We start from the raw sequence: 19,637 nt of genomic DNA on the forward strand, positions 1-19,637 counted from the left end.
TCTGAATTCTTTTCTTTTTTAATAAATAAAAATAGATCTGTGACCTTCACCCAGCCCAGCGCTACGCCTCCTCCGGGCCGGGGAGCGCCTGGGCAGCTCCGGGACCGGGGGAGGTTCCCTCATTTGAGGACAAACCGGTGGTTTAAGGGTTCCACGAGCATCTCCAGGCGGGGGCGGCTCCGCGGTCACTTGGGCGTCGCCTTTGCCTGCAAAGAGCCGCGGTCAGGACGGGCCGAGGCCGCCGCCCTCCGCCAGCACCGGGATCGGATCGGGGGACTGGGACAGGGCCGTACCGCCCGGGCGAAGCACTCCCGCAGCGCCTGGAACTCCTCCAGGCACGCGTCCCGCTGCAGCTCCGCCGGTCCCGCCGCCGCCGCCGCCACGCACCGCCCGTAAGCCGCGGCCTGCGGGAATCACACGGGACGGGAGCGGGGGCCACAGGGACGGCCGGCCCCGGAGCCGCCCCCCTGTGCCCCCGCCGGCCCCGGAGCCGCTCCCCGTGTCCCCCTGGCCCCACCTGGTCCCCGCAGGCCGCCAGCGCCGCCGGAAAGCGCCGCAGCCGCGCCCGCGCCCGCAGCCACACTCCGCGCCCCGACATCGCTCACCGCACGGGCGCCGCCATGCACGGGCGGCCGCGATTGGCTGCCCGCCCCGCTCGTCAGACGCTGCGCTCTTCTATTGGGCGGGACCACCCCCAAACTGCGCCCTTTTGATTGGTCATTCGGCGCGGGCGGCTCTGATTGGTGGAAATGCCGGTTGTTTACTTCCCGCCTCCTTCAGGCGTCAACATCATGGGGCTTTTCCTCCTGGAGCCCCGCCCTCCCTCAACGATGATTGGTTGAGCAGCAGAGCTTCGCCCTCTCATTGGTGGAAAATAATTTCCGGGGGGCGGCTCCCCGACGCCGCCGAGGGACCGGGCAGGGCAGGTGCCGGCAGTGTCATGGCGGCGCCGCTGCGGGACCGGCTGAGTTTCCTGAGCCGGGTACGGACCGGGGCTTTTCGGGGGTGTGGGGGGGGCTGCCGGGGCGTGACGTCACTGCTCACCCGCAACGTCATCGCTGCACCCACCACTCGCTTCTGCAGCGGCCTCACACCGCCCTGACCGGGCCGGGCCTGCCCCGGGGCCTCGGTCCGGACCCAGCACCGGGGTCCGGACCGGGTCGGCCCCTCTCACGCCGCCCCCTCCTCCTCTAGCTGCCGGTGTTGCTGCGGGGCACGGCCGACGACGACACGCCGTGCCCCGGGTACCTGTTCGAGGAGATCGCCAGTATCCTTTGGGGAGCCGGGGGGACACGGGACAGGGGGGTTCCCCGGGGCAGGAGGGGGATCCCGGGACAGGGGGAGCTCCCCGGGGCTGCTCCAGGCCGTGGTGGGCTTTGGAGGCCTGCGGGGCTGGCTGGGGCAGCCGTGGGGCTGTGGGCCCTGGCTGGGACCCTGTGGAGGGGCTGAATTCCTGGCACTCGGGGCTGCTGCTGCCCTCCCATCCCGGCTGGATCCCTAACCCATCCCTAGAGATCTCCCACGAGTCCCCCGGGAGCAGCCAGTGCCTGCTGGAGCATCTCCTCACACGGCTGCAGAGCAGCTCCTGCCATGTCAAGTTGAAGGTGGGTCTGTGCTGGGAGCTCTGGGGGGTGATGGGATGGACCCCCCCCCGTCCCAGGGAGGGCAGCTGTGACTTGTCCTTGTCCCCCGAGGCAGGTGCTGAAGATCCTGCTGCACACCTGCTCGCAGGGCTCGCCCCAGTTTGTGCTGCAGCTGAAGAGGAACGCCAGCTTCATCCGGGAGGCGGCAGGTAATGGCCTGGGGGGACATGGCAGAGCAGCAATGGGAGGCTGTAGACCCCAGAAGGGCTCCTGCTGAGCCAGGAGCAGAGTCCTACCCCACCTGGGAGTGTCCCCCACCCTCCCCTCTGTGTGTCTGCAGTGTTCTCCGGGCCCCCAGACCCCCTCCACGGCAACAGCTTGAACCAGAAGGTGCGGGCGGCCGCACAGGTGGGTGCTGCAGGGACAGGGCAGCCCCCAACCCCCTGCTCTGGGACTCTGGGGTTCCCAGCGCTGCCAACGCTCCTCTCTGTGTCTCTCAATCCCCCAGGACCTGGCCAGCATTCTGTTCTCGGATGCGCCGCTGCCGCAGCCCCTGGCACTGCCCGCCCGGGCCCCAGCCCCTGCTGGTGAGCACAGCCCCCCCCGGGCCGGGCCCTCGCTCAGGGGACAGGGACACAGCAGGAGAGGGGAGCCCTGAGTGCCTGTGCCCCCCCTGACATTCCCTGTGCCTCCCCAGGGATGGGCTCCAGCCCCAGCCCCTGCGGCTCCCTGCAGGGATTCGGCTTCAGCAGTGACAAGAGCGGCTCCGGTGAGTCCTGGCCGGGCCCTCACTGGGTCCTTTCCTGCTGGCGGCTGGGGCAGGGCCATGGTGGTCACTCTGTGCCTCGTCCTCTGAGCTCCCAGAGTTCCCTCAGCCCCCCTTCCCAGCCTGGAGCTCGGCGTTGGGGTGATCCCGTGGGGCTCCCGGGACTCCCCCAACATCCCAGCCTCTTGCAGCTTCCACAGGAGAGGCCCTGCTGAGCACCCTCCAGCGCGCGGCCGAGGCCGTGGCCCAGGCCGTGCTCCCGGCGCCGGGGGGGCCCCGGCAGCTCCATGGGGACCTCCCTGAGGACACCTATGAGCCCGTCCGAGCTCCATCCCCCGCCAGCAGCCCGGCCCCACCACCCCCGACCCCTCCTGTACCACGTGCATCCCGAGGTGGGTCCTGCCAGGGGAGACTGGGGGGTCCCCATCCATCCGGGGGGTTTGGGGGCCCCAGCTGAGCAGCGCTGTCCCTGCAGTGAGCCACCAGCCGGGGCTGGCCGGGGGCGGCTGGGAGGAGGCAGACAGCGGGCACAGCTCCCGGGAATCCTCGCAGGGCCACGAGCGCAGCCACACCTCTGACTCGGGCAGCAAATCCGGCAGCGACAGCCGCTCCGGGGCCAGCCGGGAGCTGAGCCATGGCGCTGACAGGTGAGAGGGGCCCGGGGGCTCCCCTGCCCTGGGGCTGTCCCAGGTGCATCTGGAGGGACCCTCATTTTCCACACCACTGATCCAGAGTACCCCAGCACTGCCGGCTGTGTTCTGCCTGGGGCGTTCATCCTGCCAGCCGTGGGTGGGCAGAGCTGCTCAGGGTGGGGGTCCGTGTGTGCCAGGGGGTGTGCAGGGACCCCAGGGGGAGTAGGCAGGTGGCCCCTGTCCTCACGAGGTGTGTCCCCAGCAGGGTGGACGCTGACAGCCCGGGTGACTGCCGGAGGGAGCTGAGCCTGGTGTCGGGACTGACGCGCGGGGCCAGGGTCTTCCTCACCAGGGAGGAAGCTCAGCACTTCCTCAAGGAGTAAGTGTCACAGGCGAGTGCTCCCTGGGCTGGGGGGACTTCAGCTCCCTTCCCTGGCTGTCCAGGCCTGGACTCTGGGATGGGAAGGAGCTGCAGGTGACTGTGACCCCTATCCCTGTGCAGGTGTGGGCTCCTGAACTGTGAGGTGGTGCTGGAGCTGCTGGGCCGGGCACTGGAGGATCCCAGTGACAGCGTCCGCATGGTGAGCACAGGGGGCTCCCCTGAGAGGACTGGGGGCTGTTTGGGGGCCTGCCAGGCTCAGCTCCCTTTTCCCACAGAGGTCCATGTGTGCCATCTCTGCCCTCGGCTGCTCCGACCTGCTCTCCCCAGAGCAGATCTTTGCCGTGACCCAGCAGCGCCTGCAGCACCTCAGCCAAGGCAGCCCTGGGCCTGTGGCCAACCGAGCAACAAAGGTGACTCTGGGGACATCCCTGTGCCCAGTCCCTTGGGTCGGGGCTCCTGGCACAGCTTTGACAGCCCTTGGGGACAAACAGCCCTTGGGAATGGCTCTATATGTGCCAGAGGGGTGGTTTGGCTGCCTTTCCCAGGGAGGGGTGATGCTCCCTCTGCTCCCCAGGAGGGGACATGGGGACAGTCCCTGTGGCTGGGAGAAGGTGCCAGGCTGATCCCCTTTGCTGATGGCGCTCTCACCATGCCCACCCCTGTCCCAGATGCTGCGGCAGTTCGAGGCCCTGTGCCGGGCCCAGCCCTCCCCGAGGGCCCCACGCCCACCCTCAGCCCCCTCGGCCGAGGACCTGCTCATGGACATCCCAGCCGTGGCCAGCGAGGGCTTCCTGCCCCCCCTGAGCCTGGCCCCGAGCCCTGTGCCCCCCGCAGCCCCCGCTGAGGAGCCAGGGCTGGCATCGGAGCTGCCCGGGGCCGCGGTGCCAGCCTGTCCCTGCCAGCAGGACGGTGGGAGCAGGCTGGCAGGGGACACGGCAGCCCCCAGCCTGTCCCTGTTCGCCGGCATGGAGCTGGTGGCCCATCCCGGCACGGTGCTCCGGCCACACTCGCCGCCGGTGGAGCCACGGGCACCGTCCCGGCCCCAGGACGGCGGGATGGACACGGACACAGAGGGCACCCTGCAGCCGTCAGCCTTCGCCTTCCTCAACATGTAGCTGCTGTGGGGCCCCGGGGGCTGCGGGGGCTCTGCCCCACTCCCTGCGGGGCCTGCGCTGTCCTGGTGCCTCGGGGGACGCAGGCTGAAATGGCCACAGGGCTTCCATCAGGTGACAATGTCCCTCGTGGTGTTCCGGGGCAGGCAGAGGGGCACGGCCCCTTGCTCCTCTGAGCTGGACAGGGGTGTCGACACGCTGGGACTGAGCTGGGGGTGCTTTGGGGACCCCAGCATGGCCATGGGTGCTCTTGGGTGGCCCCCAGCTGCAGGCTGGGCTCTGTGGGGGTGGGGTGGGAGAAGGCGCCGTCCCCACGGGACCGGGACCCACCAATAAACCCCCACTCGGGTCTGGGAACGTGTGACTTCTTCCTGCGCCGCTGACGGAGCCTGGCCTGTGGCTTCTCCTGGCCCCAGCCCCCCATTTTCCGACAGCCCCATGGCCCCCCAACAGCCCCTGCCGCACTGCTCTCCCCCATGCTGCAGCCCCCTTAGTAGCCCCATGGTTCTCCCCCTTCCTCACAGCTCACACCCTGCCCCCAAATCCCCAATAGCTCCACTTTTTCCCATGGCCCCCAATAATCCCATGTGCCCCCCTGCCCCATAGTTCCCCCTCCCCAACCTGCCCCCCAAAATAGCGCTATGACTTCCCCATATTACTCACAGCTCCCAGTAGCTCCCAGTCCCCCTCTCAGATCCCCAAAATCCTCATTTTCCCCCCAAAACCCCCATGGGAGCCCCGCCCACGTGGGTCAAGCCCCGCCCCTTTCCCCACCCTTAAAGCCACTCACTTTTAAATCCTCTCGTCTCATTGGTTCACTGCCACCAAGCCCCGCCCCCGACACAAACTACGCCTCCTTCATACATCCCTCCTTATTCCCTCCCTCTTCCTCTGTCTCAGCCAATCGCGTCTCTTCACCCGCCCTCTCCTCTCTTCCTATTGGCTGCTGGCCGGCAGCCCCGCCCAATGGCTGTGGCCGGAGCGCGGCCGTAGGTGAGGGGATGGGGGCGTTTAATGGCGGCTGAGGGGGGTCCAGGAGCGCCAAGGGAGCTCCAGGGGCAGCGGGGCAGGGCCCGGGCCCCACTCTCGGCATCGCCCCCGGGGCGCGGGGGTCTCACCCGCGTCTGGGTGCGTGGGGCCCGTTACCGTGGTCGTGAGGGGTTGGGATCTGCGGGTTTGGGATTTGGGGAGGCTTGGAGGGCTCGAGGTTTGGGCTGGGGGTCTGCGGGGACTGGGAGTTGTTGGGGCCTGGAGGAGTCCGGGTCATGAGGGCCTGGTAATATGGGCTGGGGTCGTGGGGGGCTTGGGGCTGGGTTTGCTGGGCGTCCTGGGGAGGGGTCTGGGGCTTGGGGGCCGTGGAGGGCTTGGGGTTGGGTGCCCTGCGGCGCTTGGTGGGGGTCTGGGACTTGGGGGGCTGGGGACCTCTGGGACGGGTGTCCTGGGAGGTCCTGGGGGCATCCAGGAGCTGGGAGCTTGGCCTTGGACCTGTGGCTGGGGTCCTGTGCCTTGGGAATTTGGGAGGGGTCTGGGTTCTGGGAGCTTAGAGGAAAGTGTGGGACCTGGGTGATCTTGAGGAGCTTCAGGCCAGGGCTTGCCTCTGGGTCATAAGGGGGCTTGGGGCCACGGGGGGCTGGGGTGTCTGATGAGCTTTGGGGGTTTGAGGAGCTTTGGGGGTTTGAGGAGCTTTGGGGGCTCAGGGAGCTGTGCTGGCCTGGGCTCCTGAGCCTGTTTTCCTGCTGTGAGCCCAGCGGTTTCCATGAGAGCCGTTTGTTTCCCCAGGCTGTGGAGCCCGAGGCATTGCCAAGGGCTGTGGTGGAGCTCTGAGAGGGGAGGCCAGGGCTGCCAGGGGAGAGGGTGTAGGGACAGTGTGGATAACAAATGTAAAGGGATAAAGTAGTTTGGTCTTTTCCTGGATCAGAACTGGGGCTGGGAGGATGCAGAGGGGAATGTGCTGCCCTGAGCTGGGAGGGGGGCCCAGCTCTTCCTGTGCCCCCTGAATGGGCACAGGCACTTCTGAAGGAACTCTGGGCAGGGGGAGCATCCCTTGGGAGCTGCTCAGGTGGTTCTTCAGCATCCCGTGTAGGATATGGGGTGGGGTGAGCTGAACCTGCAGCCTGCACAGATGGGGCCCTTGTGGGTCCGTGTGATCCTCTGGCAGCCGTGGCTGTGTGCAGTGAAGCAGCCTGGGATGGGGAGCAGGGCTTTTCCCTCCCTTTAGTCCTCGGCTGGAACCCTGACACCAGCCCATGGACAGCCATAGGGCTGGGTGAAAGCAGTGAGGAGCTCTCCTGGAGCCTCTCCAGGGCTGTGCTTGGCTTATTTGCCATGTGGCAGTTTGGAGGTTTTGTCCTGTTGGGCAGCAGTTCCAGCTCTGAGTGTTGGTGTTTGCCGGAGTGCCTGCTTCCAGGCTGGCTGCTCCATGCCTTCCCCTCTCTCTGTGCTGTGCTGTGCTTCCAGGGCTCCTTCCTGCTGCTCCAGCATGAAGAGCACCCGGAGCTGCTGCTCCGTCCAGAGCTCTGACGTGGCAGAGCTGATCCTGACGGGGCTCCCGGCGCCGGTGTCGCGGCGCCCCGGCAGCGCCTCCCCTGCCAAGCTCATGGCACGCTCCGTGTCCGTGGCTGCCGATGGCAAAGCCAAGAGGAACACCCCGGTGAGCCCCTGTCCTTCCCCTCCTGTGCCTGGCATGTGGGGTGGCTCCAAGCATGGCCATGTCCCTCTTGTCTTGGAGAGCCCCTGTCCTTCCCCTCCTGTGCTTGGCATGTGGGATGGCTCCAAGCATGGCCATGTCCCTCTTGTCCTGGAGAGCCCCTGTCCTTCCCCTCCTGTGCTTGGCATGTGGGATGGCTCCAAGCATGGCCATGTCCCTCTTGTCCTGGAGAGCCCCTGTCCTTCCCCTCCTGTGCTTGGCATGTGGGATGGCTCCAAGCATGGCCATGTCCCTCTTGTCCTGGAGAGCCCCTGTCCTTCCCCTCCTGTGCTTGGCATGTGGGATGGCTCCAAGCATGGCCATGTCCCTCTTGTCCTGGAGAGCCCCTGTCCTTCCCCTCCTGTGCCTGGCATGTGGGATGGCTCCAAGCATGGCCATGTCCCTCTCATCATGGTTCCCCCAGCACCAGCCTGGCTTTGTTCTGGTCCTGCACTTGGCAATCGCTGCTCGTGGCTCGCTGCTGAGTGCAGAAGAGCAACTTTCAGGATTCCCTCTTTTCCCTTCCTCGCCCTTCACCTCCCTGTGCCAATTTCCATCTGGAAACTCCCGATTTCCTGGTGTCTCCTGCTGGGGTGCCAGGCCCAGCCTCCCCTCATGGAGCACCCCCTGTTCCTGCCACACCAGGGGCTCCTGCATGGGGGTTCCACAGAGGGAGGGAGCCCCAGGTGCTTGCTGGGCTCTGTCAGGATCCAGCAGCAGACAGCCTGGGCTCCGTGCTGAGTAATTCCTTGGCAGCATTCCCACGCCCTTGTTCCCAGGAGCTTGTGCTGAGGAACGTGTTCCTGCTGGCTCAGCAGCGCCCGAGCGAGGTGTCATTGCCCACTGCCTCAAGGGGAGCCTGGCAGCCCTGGGGGACTGGCAACTCCGTGTCCCACTGGCTGGGAGGGTGGGGAGCCTGCCTGTGCCGCTCCTGAACGTGGCTGCTGGATTTATCCCTGCTCTCCACAGGAAGATGCGGGGTCCCGGGCCATGAACAACCTGCGCAGGTCCAACAGCACCACCCAGGTGAACCAGCGGGTGAATAGCTCACACAGGTACAGCCCCGTGTGTCCCTCTGTCCTCTGGGTGGCACTGGGGGACACCCCACCCCTGTGTCCAACCTCCCTGGTCCTGGCAGGGAACAGGAGCCTTTCCAAAATACCCTGAGCTCTGTCATGCACTTCAGGAGTCTGGCACTTTGGTTATTTTTTTGAAGAGGAGTTCCCTTGTTTAGGGTTCCATAGGATCACAGAATGGCCTGACCCTAAAGTCCCATGCAGGATCACCTTTCCCTGAGGCTGGGTTGCTCCAAGCCCCATCCAGTCTGGCCTGGGACACTTCTCTGTCAGAGTATTGCCCAGATTGTGTGGGCAACCTGTGCCAAGGCCTCTCTACCATCACAGGGAAGAATTTCTATTTGGAGAAATGAAGTGTGTTTCTGTGGCTGTGATAAAAACCATTCAATTTGATTCCAACAGCCCTCATGGACCCTCCAGGCCATAACTGGGCTGTGTGAGGAGACAAAAGTTCTCTGTTCCCTCTGAGTTGGGATTTTCCATTCTCCTGTTCGTTTGTGCCCATCTCTATCACCGCACACCACGGTGGAACCCAAAGCTCTGTGTAAAAAGGAATCATTGGTGGATTTTGTGGCCATGTAATGATTCTCCAGCCCCTTTTCTCCTGTGTCACACTGGAGTTTCCAAGTGCCCTGCATAGCCAGAGTGTGTCCTGTGGCTGTGAGTTATCCCACAGCTATCTCTGTTCTCTCCTCTCTGCCTTCCCTGGGTCTGGATGAAGCTCGGAGCAGACAGGAGATTTCCTGGCCTTCTTTGAGGGTGACCCAGTAGGAAGGAAGAAACTGGCAGCTCTGAGCAAAACCTCCCCAGAAAAGAAAACCACATGGAATATCTTGGTGAGGACAGCAGACTCAGGGAGTGGATGGGCCAGGTTGGCTCTGTGCTCCTGGTGCTGTTTGAGGAGGTGAGTTTGGTGTCCTTATCCCTGCTGACTCCATGGCAGGATGACCAGCCCCGAGTGTTCCCAGGCCCCTCCGGCTCCCACAGCCTCGAGCCACCCGCGGGCATGAGGAGGAAGGAAGCCACGGTGCTCCTGGCTGCCAACTTCACTGCCAACAACAGGTAGGACAGAGGGTCCTGATGGGGAGAGTGGGTGCAACTGCATGGAGAAAACAGCTGGAGAGGGGAAGCTGCTGTTTCTGCCATTCCTGGTCTCCCCACACAAGGAGCAACAAGGGCGCAATGGGCAACTGTGTCACCACCATGGTGCACAACAACTACTCCACTGCTGAGAAGGGCCCTGCTCCCAAGAGCTCCAACCAGGCTTCCAGTTCCCTCAAGTGAGTGTGGGGGTATCCTGGCTCTGCAGCTGGGCTGGCCCTGGGGTCGTGTGTGGCACAGGACAGGGCTGAGTGGCTTCATCTTCTGTCCCAGCAATGTCGTCAAAGCGGCCTCGAACGAGGACGGGGAAGGCAGCAGCAGCCTCGTGAAGTCTCAGAAGAATTTCTCCAGCAACAACATCATGACCCGCAACAACAACAGCAGCAGCAGCAGCAGCAGCAGCAGTGTTCCCCGGAGGAGGGAGGTGACCGAGGAGGAGGCTGAGAGGTGAGGGAAGGAGCAGGAGGATGGTGCCAGGAGCTGTGAGGAGCTCCAGGGGAGCCTGTTCTTCTCCTGTGAGATTTCACACTGGGGAAAGGCCACTCCTAGTGCACCTGCAGGTGTTGGTGCTGTGAGGAAGCCATGTGTTCTCTGCTGCACCTGGGGCTGTGCTGACCCTCCCTGGCTGTCCCCACAGGTTCATCCAGCAGGTGAACATGGCTGCTGTCACCATCCAGCGCTGGTACCGGCGGCACTCGCAGCGGCACAGGACAGCGGCTGCGGCTCTGGGACGCCTGATGGCTGCCAAGAGGGAGGTTGGTCCTGTCTCCTGCTCTGTAGCCCAGACCACCTGACACCCATGGCTCTCTGGCCACTCAGTTGGGGTCCCTTTAGTCCCCAGACCTGGGCTGTGAGAGTCAAGGGGGCTCTGGCTTCGCATCCAACCAGCCCCGCCACGGTCCAGAGAGCTGGGGAGGGTCCTGTTCCCTCAGAGCTGTGCTGGCTGTGTCCAGAGATTAGCCTGGGCTGGGTTCCAGCAGGAGCTGAGGCTCAGCACCACACAGCTCCAGTTCCCCCAGCCCCCTGACTGGGAGCAGTCAGACCCTGGCAGTAGCAGCACAAGTGTCCCTGAATTGCCATTGTCTGGGCCACACTCATGGCCAGAGAAGGGATGCCCCATCTCAGCTCATCCTAATGAATCCCTAAGGAGGTGCCTCGTTAGAGTGACGAGGTTCCGCAGCTATTTGTGTTTCTTTGTGTTCAATTATTTATCCCAGTAATGAAAAGCTCTGTTGCTCTTGCGTGTGAGTCTATTTTTAAGCGTCGTCTCCTCGGTGGTTGCAGACCCAGATGATGATATAATAATAATAATAATAATAATAGTAATAATAATAATAATTGCATTGAGGATCTGAAGAAAATGAGCTGCTCCAAAGTGGAGCAGTGCTGAGGGCTCCTCACCTGCACAGAGGAGAGGAGGGAAAGCCCGGATATGGGGTGACCCATGTGTGGGTGCCCCTCACACTTCTCAGTGGCAGGTGCTGGAGAACTCTCAGTAACATTTTTGACCCTCCTCTCTGAAAGGAAAGGCAGCAGCGGATGGAGGAGGGGAATATCCTGGATTTGCAGGAGAGGAAGGACGAGGAGCGCCGGAAGATCCGAGAGGAGAAGGCACGCCTGGCCCGGCACGCTGCCATCCAGGTAGGGCCAGGGCCAGGTCTGTGGGACACCATTTGCTGGCATCACCCAGCAAGGCAGCGAGAGGCCCCTCTGCATCTCCAGAGCCTTGGCATGGGGCAGGAGCAGAGCCAGCCTTGGAAACGGAGTGCTCCCTCCGGAGATGGAGGTGCCACGGAGCAGTTTCCTGCTGTGCTCCTGCCAAGCCTTGGCAGCTCATGCTGAGCTTGGGAAGACAGTGCTGGTTTCTGTGTGGTTCTCAGGAAAATGGTGACCATGTTGAGACAGGGACACTCCAAGCTCCGTGGAATGACCGAGGATGTGTGTGCCCTGGCAATGGGACCCTCCACAGGAGCAGGGTCCCTCTGGAGAGGGCTGAGTACCACTCCATGTCCCTTGGCAGGAAGCAACACATCATTGTCACCCTGCTCTTGCAGCTGGTGGTGCAGATGGGGTTGGCACATGCTGCAGGAGTTGGCAGTAAAGCTGGGGATGTTTTAAACCCCAAATTTTCTTTGCCCTAATTGGAAATGTGTTCCATAGGGGGAGGGGGTTGGGGTAGACACATCAGTGAGCAGCTGGAGAATGCAAAAATACTGCCACAGCCTTGCAAACACAGGCTTGTGCCTTCCCAAAGCTTCAGGACATCCATGGCTCCTCTGTCCCCACAGGAGCTGCAGCAGAAAAGGGCCCAGAAGGCCTCGGAGACAAAGCGCTCAGCAGAGGAGCAGGTCCTGGTGAAGGAGAGCAGGAGGGTGCCCAAGAAGAAGCCTGGTGCCAAACCTGCCTCAGCCAGGAATGCCAGCCCAACCAGCAGCCTCACCAAAGCCAACAATGCCGGTGAGTCCCTGTGGTGTGTCCCCAAAGCTTCGGGAGGGAGGGGTTTGCTCTGAGGAGCTGCTTCCCAGGGGTTGCCTGGGGCCAGCACCTGAGAACAGCCTGGTTCCTGCAGAGGCCAATTCCCCCTCAGCAGCCTCGGAGCTGGAAGGAAGCAGCCTGGGAGCTCTTGGCTCCGTGCCCTTGCAGGACCCTGGGGCAGAGGACAAACTGCAGGTGGGTCTGGCTGTGCCTCCTGGGGACCCTGGCAGCAGCTGCTCTGCCAGGGCAACATCAGGCCTTTGCTGGCTTCTGGGGAGAGCCAGAAAACTCTCTCATCTTCTCCCTTAGGATGTGAGCTCCAGGGAGACAGGTAACGAGGACCTGGAGACAGCAGTGGCTGCTGGCAGCAGGGCTCCATCCAAGGTCACGCTCAACGAGCTGCTGGACACACTCCGGCTGCTGGAGGAGGAGCCGGAGCTGCTGCCCCCACCCAAGGTCCTCAAGAAGGACAGACATGCCTGGATGGACAGGGTGAGCTGGGGGATGAGGCTGCTGTGTCCATCCTTGGGCAGTGACGACTGCCTGGGGAGAAACAGCTGGGCACTGCCAGGGAAGGTGGTGGAGGAGCTTGGAGTGGGTGATTTAAGAATTTGGAGGAGGAGATGGAGGAATTTGGAGGTGGTAGAGGAATTGTTTGGTGCATTGAGGGCTTGGATGTTTGCAAGGAACAGCAACCCATGCAAAGGCTGATGGTGGGACAGGGTTTAGCCCAGAGGATGAGGCTGGTTACTGGGCTCCAGAGATGGAGACAAGCCAGCACCTCTTCTCCCAAACCTTCCCCTGGGTGCTCATTCATGGTGAATTCCAGCAGGAGCCCAGCTCCAACTCCCTGACTGCTGATAACTTGGAGAAGTTTGGGAAGCTGAACCACCCACCAGGGGTCCCCGAGGACGGGGCTCTGCTCTCAGAGGCCAAGCTCCAAAGCATCATCAGTTTCCTGGATGAGATGGAGAAGTCGGAGCAGGAGAGGCCCAGGTCAGCTGCCTCAGCCACGCAGCGGGAGGTGAGTCCCTCTGTGGCGTGGGAATCCATTCCTGGTGGGAATCATCCCCCATCTCTGTCCTCATTCCAGGTGGTTCCACCACCTTTTCATCATGTTCTCTCTGCTGTGGCAGGGCTTCCTGTTGGAAGAGGAGCTGGCTCACGTGGAGCAGGTGTCAGCAGTTGCCACAGAGGTGACAAGCTCCATGATGAGGCTGAAGCTGGAAGTGGAGGAGAAGAAGAGAGCCATCAGCCTGCTGCAGACTGCTCTGGTGTGTCAGCCTCACACGTGGTTCTTGGGGCTATGAAGCACAGGATCAGGACTATCCCTTGATTTTACAGAATCATGGAATTGTTTGGGTTGGAGGGGACCTTAAGGATCATCTGGCTGGGACCTGGGCTGAGCTCCCTTCTCCTCTGTCCTAAGGGGCTGGGTGTTCCTGCTGACAGGGGTGGGAGATATGAGCACCAGGCCTTTGCTTTAGCTCTGTCCCTCGTTTTCCTGGCCTGATGGTGATTTCCTTGTCGTGGCTGTGTGACCCCCCAGACCCAGCAGCGGGAACTGACCGACTGACACGTCAAACAGACCGAGAAGGAGCTCAGCCAGCAGCTCAGGCTGCAGAGGGAGCAGTATGAGGCAGCTATCCAGAGGCACCTGGCCTTCATTGACCAGGTAACCCTCATCCCAGCTCCTGAAGGCAGGGGCTGAGGTGGGTGCACCTGCCTGATGCCAGCTCCTTGCCCTGCCCAGCTCCTCGATGACAAGAAGGTGCTGAGTGAGAAGTGTGAGGCCGTGGTGGCAGAGCTGAAACAAGTGGACCACAAATATGGCCAGAAGATCAACCAGATGCAGGAGCAGCACGAGCTGGTGAGGGGACAGGGAAGATGGGGGACATATGGGTGCTGATTTTGCTCAAATGGGGCCTCTGCCCTGGAGCAGGACAGTCTCTGCCACCTTGGTGGGACCTGGACGCTCGTCCTGTGCACACAAGGTCCCTGTCACCACAGAGCTTTGTCCTGGCTCCCCAAAAGGCTCCTGTTCTTTGCTGCCCAGGGCCAGGAGCATGGCACTGACCAAGGGACAGTGTAAGCTCCCAGGCTCTCTTGGAGAGACCCTTCCCACACACCTGGCACAGGTTGCTCAGGGAAGCTGTGGCTGCCCATCCCTGGAAGTGTCCAAGGCCAGGTTGGACAGGACTTGGAGCAGCCTGGGATACTGGAAGGTGTCCCTGCCTATGGCAGGGGTTGGAACTGGATGAGCTTTAATGTCCCTTCCAACCCAAACCGTTCTGTGATTCCACGATCCTGCTGAAAGCAGAGCTCTCCCAGGCTGGGGGTGCCCAGGGTGCAGGGCTGGCACAAACCCAATGCCATGGAGGAATTTTGCTTCTCCTGTGGATGGAGACAGCTCAGCTCGCCCTGTGCCAGGCCTGGCAGGAGGGCAGCACCACTAGGCTCATCCCTGCTCTGCCATCCCAGTCCCCACTTGTCCTTGACCTTGGAGCTGACCTCATGCCTGAACAGACCATGGGCGTCCCTTGGTCTCTGGAGCAGGCTCCTGGCCAGTCCCTTGGCTTGTCCCTGTCCTTGTCCCTTGTGCTGTCTTCCCTTGCCCCCGTGGATTCCTGCTCAGCTCTGCCCTGCCCATGGCTCCCACAGACACGGCTGTGTGGGTTTGCCTCTCTCCCACCATTCCCCTTCTCTCTCCATCCCCTCCTTTCTTTCTCCCCAGGTCTGGCGCACTTTGGGCCCCTTTTGTGAGGTAAATGTGGTCTTTGCTCTCTTTTGTGCCTTGCCCTCTGCTCTTGTGCCCTGACCTGCTCTGGCCCTGCTCCAGCCCCTGCCAGAGGGTTTTCCATGGCAGGGAGAGGGAAGGCTGGAGAGGAAAGCACCATCACACAGGGACAGATGGGCTGCCCTGCATGCAGGGACCCTCGGCAGCCCCCAGTTCCCCTTCCCTCTCTGTTGATGCTCTCATGTCTTGGCAGCGAGCACTTTCCCAAGGGGATGGAGGAGAAGGCACTGGTGGGAGAGTGTGTAGCCTTTTCTCTGGGCTGGAAGAACACACCGGGCCAGCTTCCTTCCCAATAGCCCAGCTCTCAGGGCTTTTCTCTCCCAGCTTCTCTGAGGTTTTCCCATTTGCTTCGAAACAGGAGATTAAGAAACTGAAGGAACTCATGAGCGCAACTGAGAAGGTCCGGCGGGAGAAGTGGATTGAGGAGAAAACCAAAAAGATCAAAGAAATCACGGTGAAAGGTACGGGCAGGTTCCCTCAGCAGCAGCTGGAGCCACGGCAGTGCCAGCGTGGTCCAGGAGAGATTGGGAGGGGCTCCTTGGTGTGGGCAGTGTTTGCTCCCTGTTTCTGGTGGAGCAGATGACCCCTCTGTGCTCATCCCCCCTTCCTGGCGGCCCCTTTGAGCTGGCCGAGGGCAGCGGGTGGGATCAGGCCGAGCCGTGCCCGTCCTTCCCGCTGTGCCAGGGCTGGAGCCGGAGATCCAGAAGCTCCTGGCCAAGCACCGTGAGGACATCCGGCAGCTGAAGCTGCTGCACGAGGCCGAGCTGCTGCAGTCAGACGAGCGGGCGGCGCTGCACTACGGGCGGCAGGCGCAGGAGCTACGGGGGCTGCTGGAGAGGGAGAAGGAGGAGCAGAGCCAGCGGGAGCGGGAGCGGGCCCGGCAGAGGTGTGTCACCCCGGGCTCAGCGCTGCCTTGGGGCTCACAGACCTGGGGTGCTGCCCAGCACCAGGCTGCTATGGGATCCCATATTTGCAGCTCCAGCAATGCCGCTGAGCTGGGAGCATCCTCTGGCATTGTGAAGGGCAGCGTGGAGAAGAGGCCGAGGGCTCGAGGGCACATCCTTGCAGTGTGTGTGTGTCCCACAGGTGTGAGCAGCAGCTGGAGCAGGAGGAGCAGGTACTGGAGCTGCAGCGGCGCCGCCTCTATGCCGAGGTGGCCGAGGAGAAGGAGCGGCTGAGCCAGCAAGCAGCCAGGTGGGCAGGCCAGGGGCCTAGGGGCAGCCCTGAGCTGTGGGCCCAGGCTCCCTGGGCCAGATCTCCATGGGAAGAGGGGCTGGTGTGGATGCTGGGAGCTGTGTCTGTGCAGGCAGCGAGCAGAGGCAGAGGAGCTGCGGCGGCAGCTGGAGGCCAACAGCTCAGCCCTGACCCGGGCACTGCGGGACGAGTACGCCAAGGAGAAGGAGGAGCAGGAGAGGCGACACCAGGTCTGCTTCCCCCTGACCTCCAGCCCTTTGGGTGTTGGCCCCACCAAGCCTTGGACCCCGCAGGGGCAGCCCCAGCAGCTGCTTCCAGCCAGCACGGGAGGGTCTCAGGGCTGAGCTGTTGTTTTCCCTTCTCCTCACAGGCAGAACTGAAGGTGCTGAAGGACCAGCTAGAGCTGGAGAAGCAGGCCTGGGAGGCCAACTATGTGAAGAAGGAGGTAATGGCAAGAGCTGTCCTCCAAAGGTGGCACCCATGGGCTCTAAGAGGAATTTGAGGCCACGTTTGCTGTCTCCATTGCAGGAAGCCTGGCTGCTGTCCCGGGAGCGGGAGCTGCGGGAGGAGATGAGGAAGGAGAGGGACAAAGAGATCGAGCTGGTGATCCAGCGCCTGGAGGCCGACACGTCCTTGGCCAAGGAGGAGTGCGAGAGGGCAGCGGAGAGCAGGTGAGGGGGAAGGGGTGCAGGGAGGTCCCAGGTCCTCCAGAGGCTGATCCCTTTTGCCTGTCCCCTGGGCATCTCTCCAGTGAGCTCTGGAGCAGTGTTAGGGCAGGAAGGAGCAGCTCACAGGGCCAAAGTTCACCTCTCACCTGAGGAAACAGCCCCAGATCTCTTATGGAGCAGCTCTGCCCTTGCTGCTGTGTCCTGATCCCTCCTGCAGGAGGAAAGGGGCTGGGATGAGCCAGGCTGCCTGTCCTTCCTGCCCACAGGATCAAGAGGATCCGAGAGAAGTACGAGGTGGAGCTGCAGGAGCTGGAGCGCTCGGAGCGGAAGCTGCAGGAGCGCTGCAACGAGCTCAAGGGGCGGCTGGCCGAGCTGGAGGGGGAGAGCACCCGGCTGCAGGGGCTGCTGAAGCACAAGGAGCAGGAGCTGGAGGAGATGCGCAAGGTGAGCGAGGAGCAGAGCCAGGGCTGTGTGGGAGCCGCTGTCCCAGGGGCACAGAGGCCTGACTGAGGTGGTCTGGCAGGAATTTGCAGACAGGCTGGTGGGGATGGAGGAGGAGAACGCGCGGCTGAAGGCAGAGATGGCGGAGCTGAGGGCCCGGCAGCACCTGGAGCTGGACAGGCTGCTGCGGGAGAAGGACCAGGAGCTGGAGGAGGTGCACAGGAGGTGAGGAGCCCAGGTGGGGTGCAGAAGCTCAGTGCTGCATCCTTGGGAACATTTCCCAAGCTTCCAGCCCTGTCCAGGCAAACCAGCAGAAGTCAGTTGTTTGAACTGACTGCTGCTCAGGCATGCTGTATCCTCTGTCCCTTGTCACTGCTGCCCTGCTCTGTGCCATCGTGTCCCCAGGGCTGCTCCTCTGCCTGCATGGAGGACATGAGTGCTGGGAGAGGCCAGTGGAGCACAGTTCTGTCTGCGTTCCTCCCTGGCAGGAGCCCTGGCCAGCATCACTGTCACCTCCTGGGGGCTCTCTGTGGCTCACACATGATACCTGTGACTGCAGCCATGTGATCTTCTCCAGAGGGGCAGAGCCCAGGGTCAGGGCACAGCCACAGAGCCTGAGGGCAGCTGGGACATCCCTAAAATGCTATGATAATTAAACCTTAGAAAGCTAATGTGCCTTTCTTCCTGTAGACAAATTAGTCCACGCTACACAGTGGAATAAAGGTGCTGCCAGTGTGTGATGACACTTGGAGCCCAGCTGTGGCTGGGGGAGAAGGGCTGAGCGCCCAGGGCTGAAATCCCCCCTGGGGCAGGGCCCAGCCCCGTGTTTGGCACGGGTGTGCTCAGCCCCCCATGTCCATGTCAGGGTGAAGGCGGCAGTGCTGAGGAAGGAGGAGAGCATGAGCAGCCTGCGGAAGCAGTATGAGGTGAGTGAGGGCTCCCTGGCCCTGCCCTGGCTGTGGCTGGGCGGGCATGGCGAGCTCCCTGTCCCCTGTGCTGTCCCCTGTGGCAGGCGGCCGCGCAGAGAGCCAGCCTGCTGGAATCGCTGCTGCAGCGGCAGCGGCAGCTGGCTGCCGAGTGAAGTGGGGCTGGCACCGGGCTCGGGCCCTCCCTCCCTCCCTCCTCCCCTCTTCTCCACAGCCTGGTCCCAGTGCCCTGGCCGTGCTGGGACACTTGGTGGCCTTCAGATGCTTGGGAGTTTTGTTCTGATAATAAATCTCTGCTGGTTTCTACAGCTGTTTCTACACTTGTGCACGTCAGTGCCAGGGCACGAGTGGCTCTTCCACGAGGTCTGTGTCCACTCCCACCTTCCCAGCCCCATTCCTCCATCCCAAGATCCTCCCTTTGCTCTGAGGGTGCCCAGCACCCCAATCTACGCCTTGGGTCCCGTTCTAAACTGAAATGTCCAGTAGGATGCAGGGAGGCAGAGCCAGGGCAGGATGTGATCCCACAGCCTCTGCTACCCGCAGATTCCTCAACACCCCCTGACAGGGCCGGGAAATGCCTGGGCTGGGCCAGTGGCATCTGTTTCCTCTCGGCCGGGGTGTGCAGCCGCTCTGGTCCCTCCCCCGGGCCGGGGCTCGGAGCGGGGCCGGCAGATGTTTTCTCAGCAGTCCCTGGTGTTTCCCATCCGTCCTGCTGGTCCGTGCGCCGGGGCAGGGACACAGGTGGCTAGGTCCTGCCCAGCGGAGCCGTGCTCTGTTCCCTCTCCCCGCTGTGCCTGGCTGGAGAGCTCATCTCAGTGTGCCGGGAAAGGCCGGGCACGGCGATTGTTCCGCTGTTGTTTCTTTTCCAAGGAGTTTCCTGAGCGCCGCTTCCGACCCCGGCCCTGCCCAGCCTCCGTCTGGGCCCCCCCGAGCCAGCGGCTCCGGGAATCTGCCGTGGGAGGAGGGGGCTCAGCCCACTCACAGCCCGGCCAGGTGGTCCTGTGCCTGTGCCCAGCCTTGTGGCTCCGGTGTGGCGCCCCGAGCCCCGTGCGGCATCGCCGCTGTGGGGTGGACACCCACCCACGGTGCCCGGGGTGTGCCCGGCCCCGCTCCCTGGGCTCCCGGCATCTTCCCGGCCCCTCCCCGGCATCGCCCGGGCTAATTTCTAGGCCAATGCCCGGTTCAGGCATGAATAAATCAGCGCCGTTGCATAACGGGGATGCGGATTTTCACCGGCTGGCTGCCCGTGCCTCCGCCGGCGCCCCCCGCCCGCACCCCGGGGGTCCCGCGGGACCGGCGGCCGCGTCGCACCAGCGTGTCCCTGTCCCCGTCCCTGTCCCTGCCGAGCCGCTCAGCCACGCTGCGGGCTCTGCCGAAGCTCCCCGGTGAAGGAGGAGCCCCTCTCGCCCCGGCTGCCCCGGGATCAGGCGGGGAGCGGAGCCCGCGGGCCGCCGGGGCCGGGAAGGAGGTCAGGAGGAGCACGGGGGGCTTTTGGCAGCCGCCGCGCGGGAATCGCGGCTCAATCTGGTGTCTGCCCGGGAGGGGATTAGCTGCGGCCCCAGACAAATCAGCCGGGAAGCCGGAGCGAGTGGCAGGATCCGAGCAGGGTAATCTCCCCTTGGGAAAGATCTGTAATCTCCCCTGCTAATTGGGGCGGCGGCAGCGGCGCTGCCCTGATCGGGAGGGGATGTCAGGGGACCGGTGCCACCCTGTGCCTCTGCCGGGCTTAGACCAGCGCTGACACAGCCCCGACCTCAGGGCTGCACCTGAAGGGCTCCCTGAGGCTTTGGGCCTCGAT

The 19,637-nt window shown here is 63.2% G+C and overlaps 3 protein-coding genes across 4 annotated transcripts; 2 read left to right on the forward strand and 1 right to left on the reverse strand.

Annotated features, from left to right (window-relative positions):
- Positions 1–2: 2 nt before the first annotated feature.
- NDUFAF8 (NADH:ubiquinone oxidoreductase complex assembly factor 8) lies at positions 3–661 on the reverse strand. Its single transcript, XM_059864678.1, has 3 exons — positions 518–661; positions 294–404; positions 3–206 (listed from the first exon to the last, which is right to left on the reverse strand). The coding sequence occupies exons 1-3, from the start codon at positions 596–598 to the stop codon at positions 186–188; spliced, it is 213 nt and encodes a 70-aa protein (XP_059720661.1). The 5' UTR covers positions 599–661; the 3' UTR covers positions 3–185.
- A 178-nt stretch (positions 662–839) lies between these two features.
- TEPSIN (TEPSIN adaptor related protein complex 4 accessory protein) lies at positions 840–4,832 on the forward strand. 2 transcript variants are annotated; one of them, XM_059864675.1, is made up of 13 exons: positions 840–982; positions 1,195–1,267; positions 1,513–1,604; positions 1,699–1,792; positions 1,924–1,991; positions 2,092–2,170; positions 2,281–2,352; positions 2,541–2,741; positions 2,825–2,996; positions 3,244–3,360; positions 3,484–3,562; positions 3,639–3,773; positions 4,032–4,832. In XM_059864675.1, exons 1-13 carry the CDS (start codon positions 941–943, stop codon positions 4,476–4,478), a joined length of 1,671 nt encoding a protein of 556 aa, XP_059720658.1. In that variant the 5' UTR covers positions 840–940; the 3' UTR covers positions 4,479–4,832. The 2 variants fall into 2 exon arrangements, with proteins under 2 accessions (XP_059720658.1, XP_059720660.1); XM_059864677.1 differs by having other exon boundaries at positions 3,247–3,360.
- Positions 4,833–5,352: 520 nt separating this feature from the next.
- Positions 5,353–18,157, forward strand: CEP131 (centrosomal protein 131). The gene is given in 27 exon segments (XM_059864496.1): positions 5,353–5,468; positions 6,933–7,125; positions 8,131–8,216; positions 8,959–9,073; positions 9,181–9,299; positions 9,404–9,517; positions 9,612–9,785; positions 9,976–10,093; positions 10,863–10,979; positions 11,627–11,795; positions 11,908–12,008; positions 12,123–12,305; positions 12,646–12,837; positions 12,950–13,087; positions 13,363–13,488; positions 13,567–13,683; positions 14,548–14,577; positions 14,969–15,071; positions 15,295–15,496; positions 15,697–15,804; positions 15,917–16,034; positions 16,175–16,249; positions 16,333–16,475; positions 16,739–16,916; positions 16,996–17,138; positions 17,779–17,839; positions 17,926–18,157. Coding segments are annotated over 26 exon segments (3,270 nt in total). The 5' UTR covers positions 5,353–5,468; positions 6,933–6,954; the 3' UTR covers positions 17,995–18,157.
- Positions 18,158–19,637: the final 1,480 nt, after the last annotated feature.

Source organism: Haemorhous mexicanus, chromosome 20 (assembly GCF_027477595.1).
Source record: "Haemorhous mexicanus isolate bHaeMex1 chromosome 20, bHaeMex1.pri, whole genome shotgun sequence".
NCBI classification, from domain to species: Eukaryota; Metazoa; Chordata; class Aves; order Passeriformes; family Fringillidae; genus Haemorhous; species Haemorhous mexicanus.

Excerpts from the sequence above, each read along its gene's own strand:
- NDUFAF8 (XM_059864678.1), bottom strand. The coding sequence starts at position 598 with ATGTCGGGGCGCGGAGTGTGGCTGCGGGCGCGGGCGCGGCTGCGGCGC. Across the intron at positions 405-517 it reads TGGCGGCCTGCGGGGACCAG|GCCGCGGCTTACGGGCGGTG; the intron begins GTGGGGCCAGGG and ends TGATTCCCGCAG. Across the intron at positions 207-293 it reads GGGAGTGCTTCGCCCGGGCG|GCAAAGGCGACGCCCAAGTG; the intron begins GTACGGCCCTGT and ends GGCTCTTTGCAG.
- TEPSIN (XM_059864675.1), top strand. The coding sequence starts at position 941 with ATGGCGGCGCCGCTGCGGGACCGGCTGAGTTTCCTGAGCCGG. Across the intron at positions 1,793-1,923 it reads CTTCATCCGGGAGGCGGCAG|TGTTCTCCGGGCCCCCAGAC; the intron begins GTAATGGCCTGG and ends GTGTGTCTGCAG. Across the intron at positions 2,353-2,540 it reads CAGTGACAAGAGCGGCTCCG|CTTCCACAGGAGAGGCCCTG; the intron begins GTGAGTCCTGGC and ends AGCCTCTTGCAG.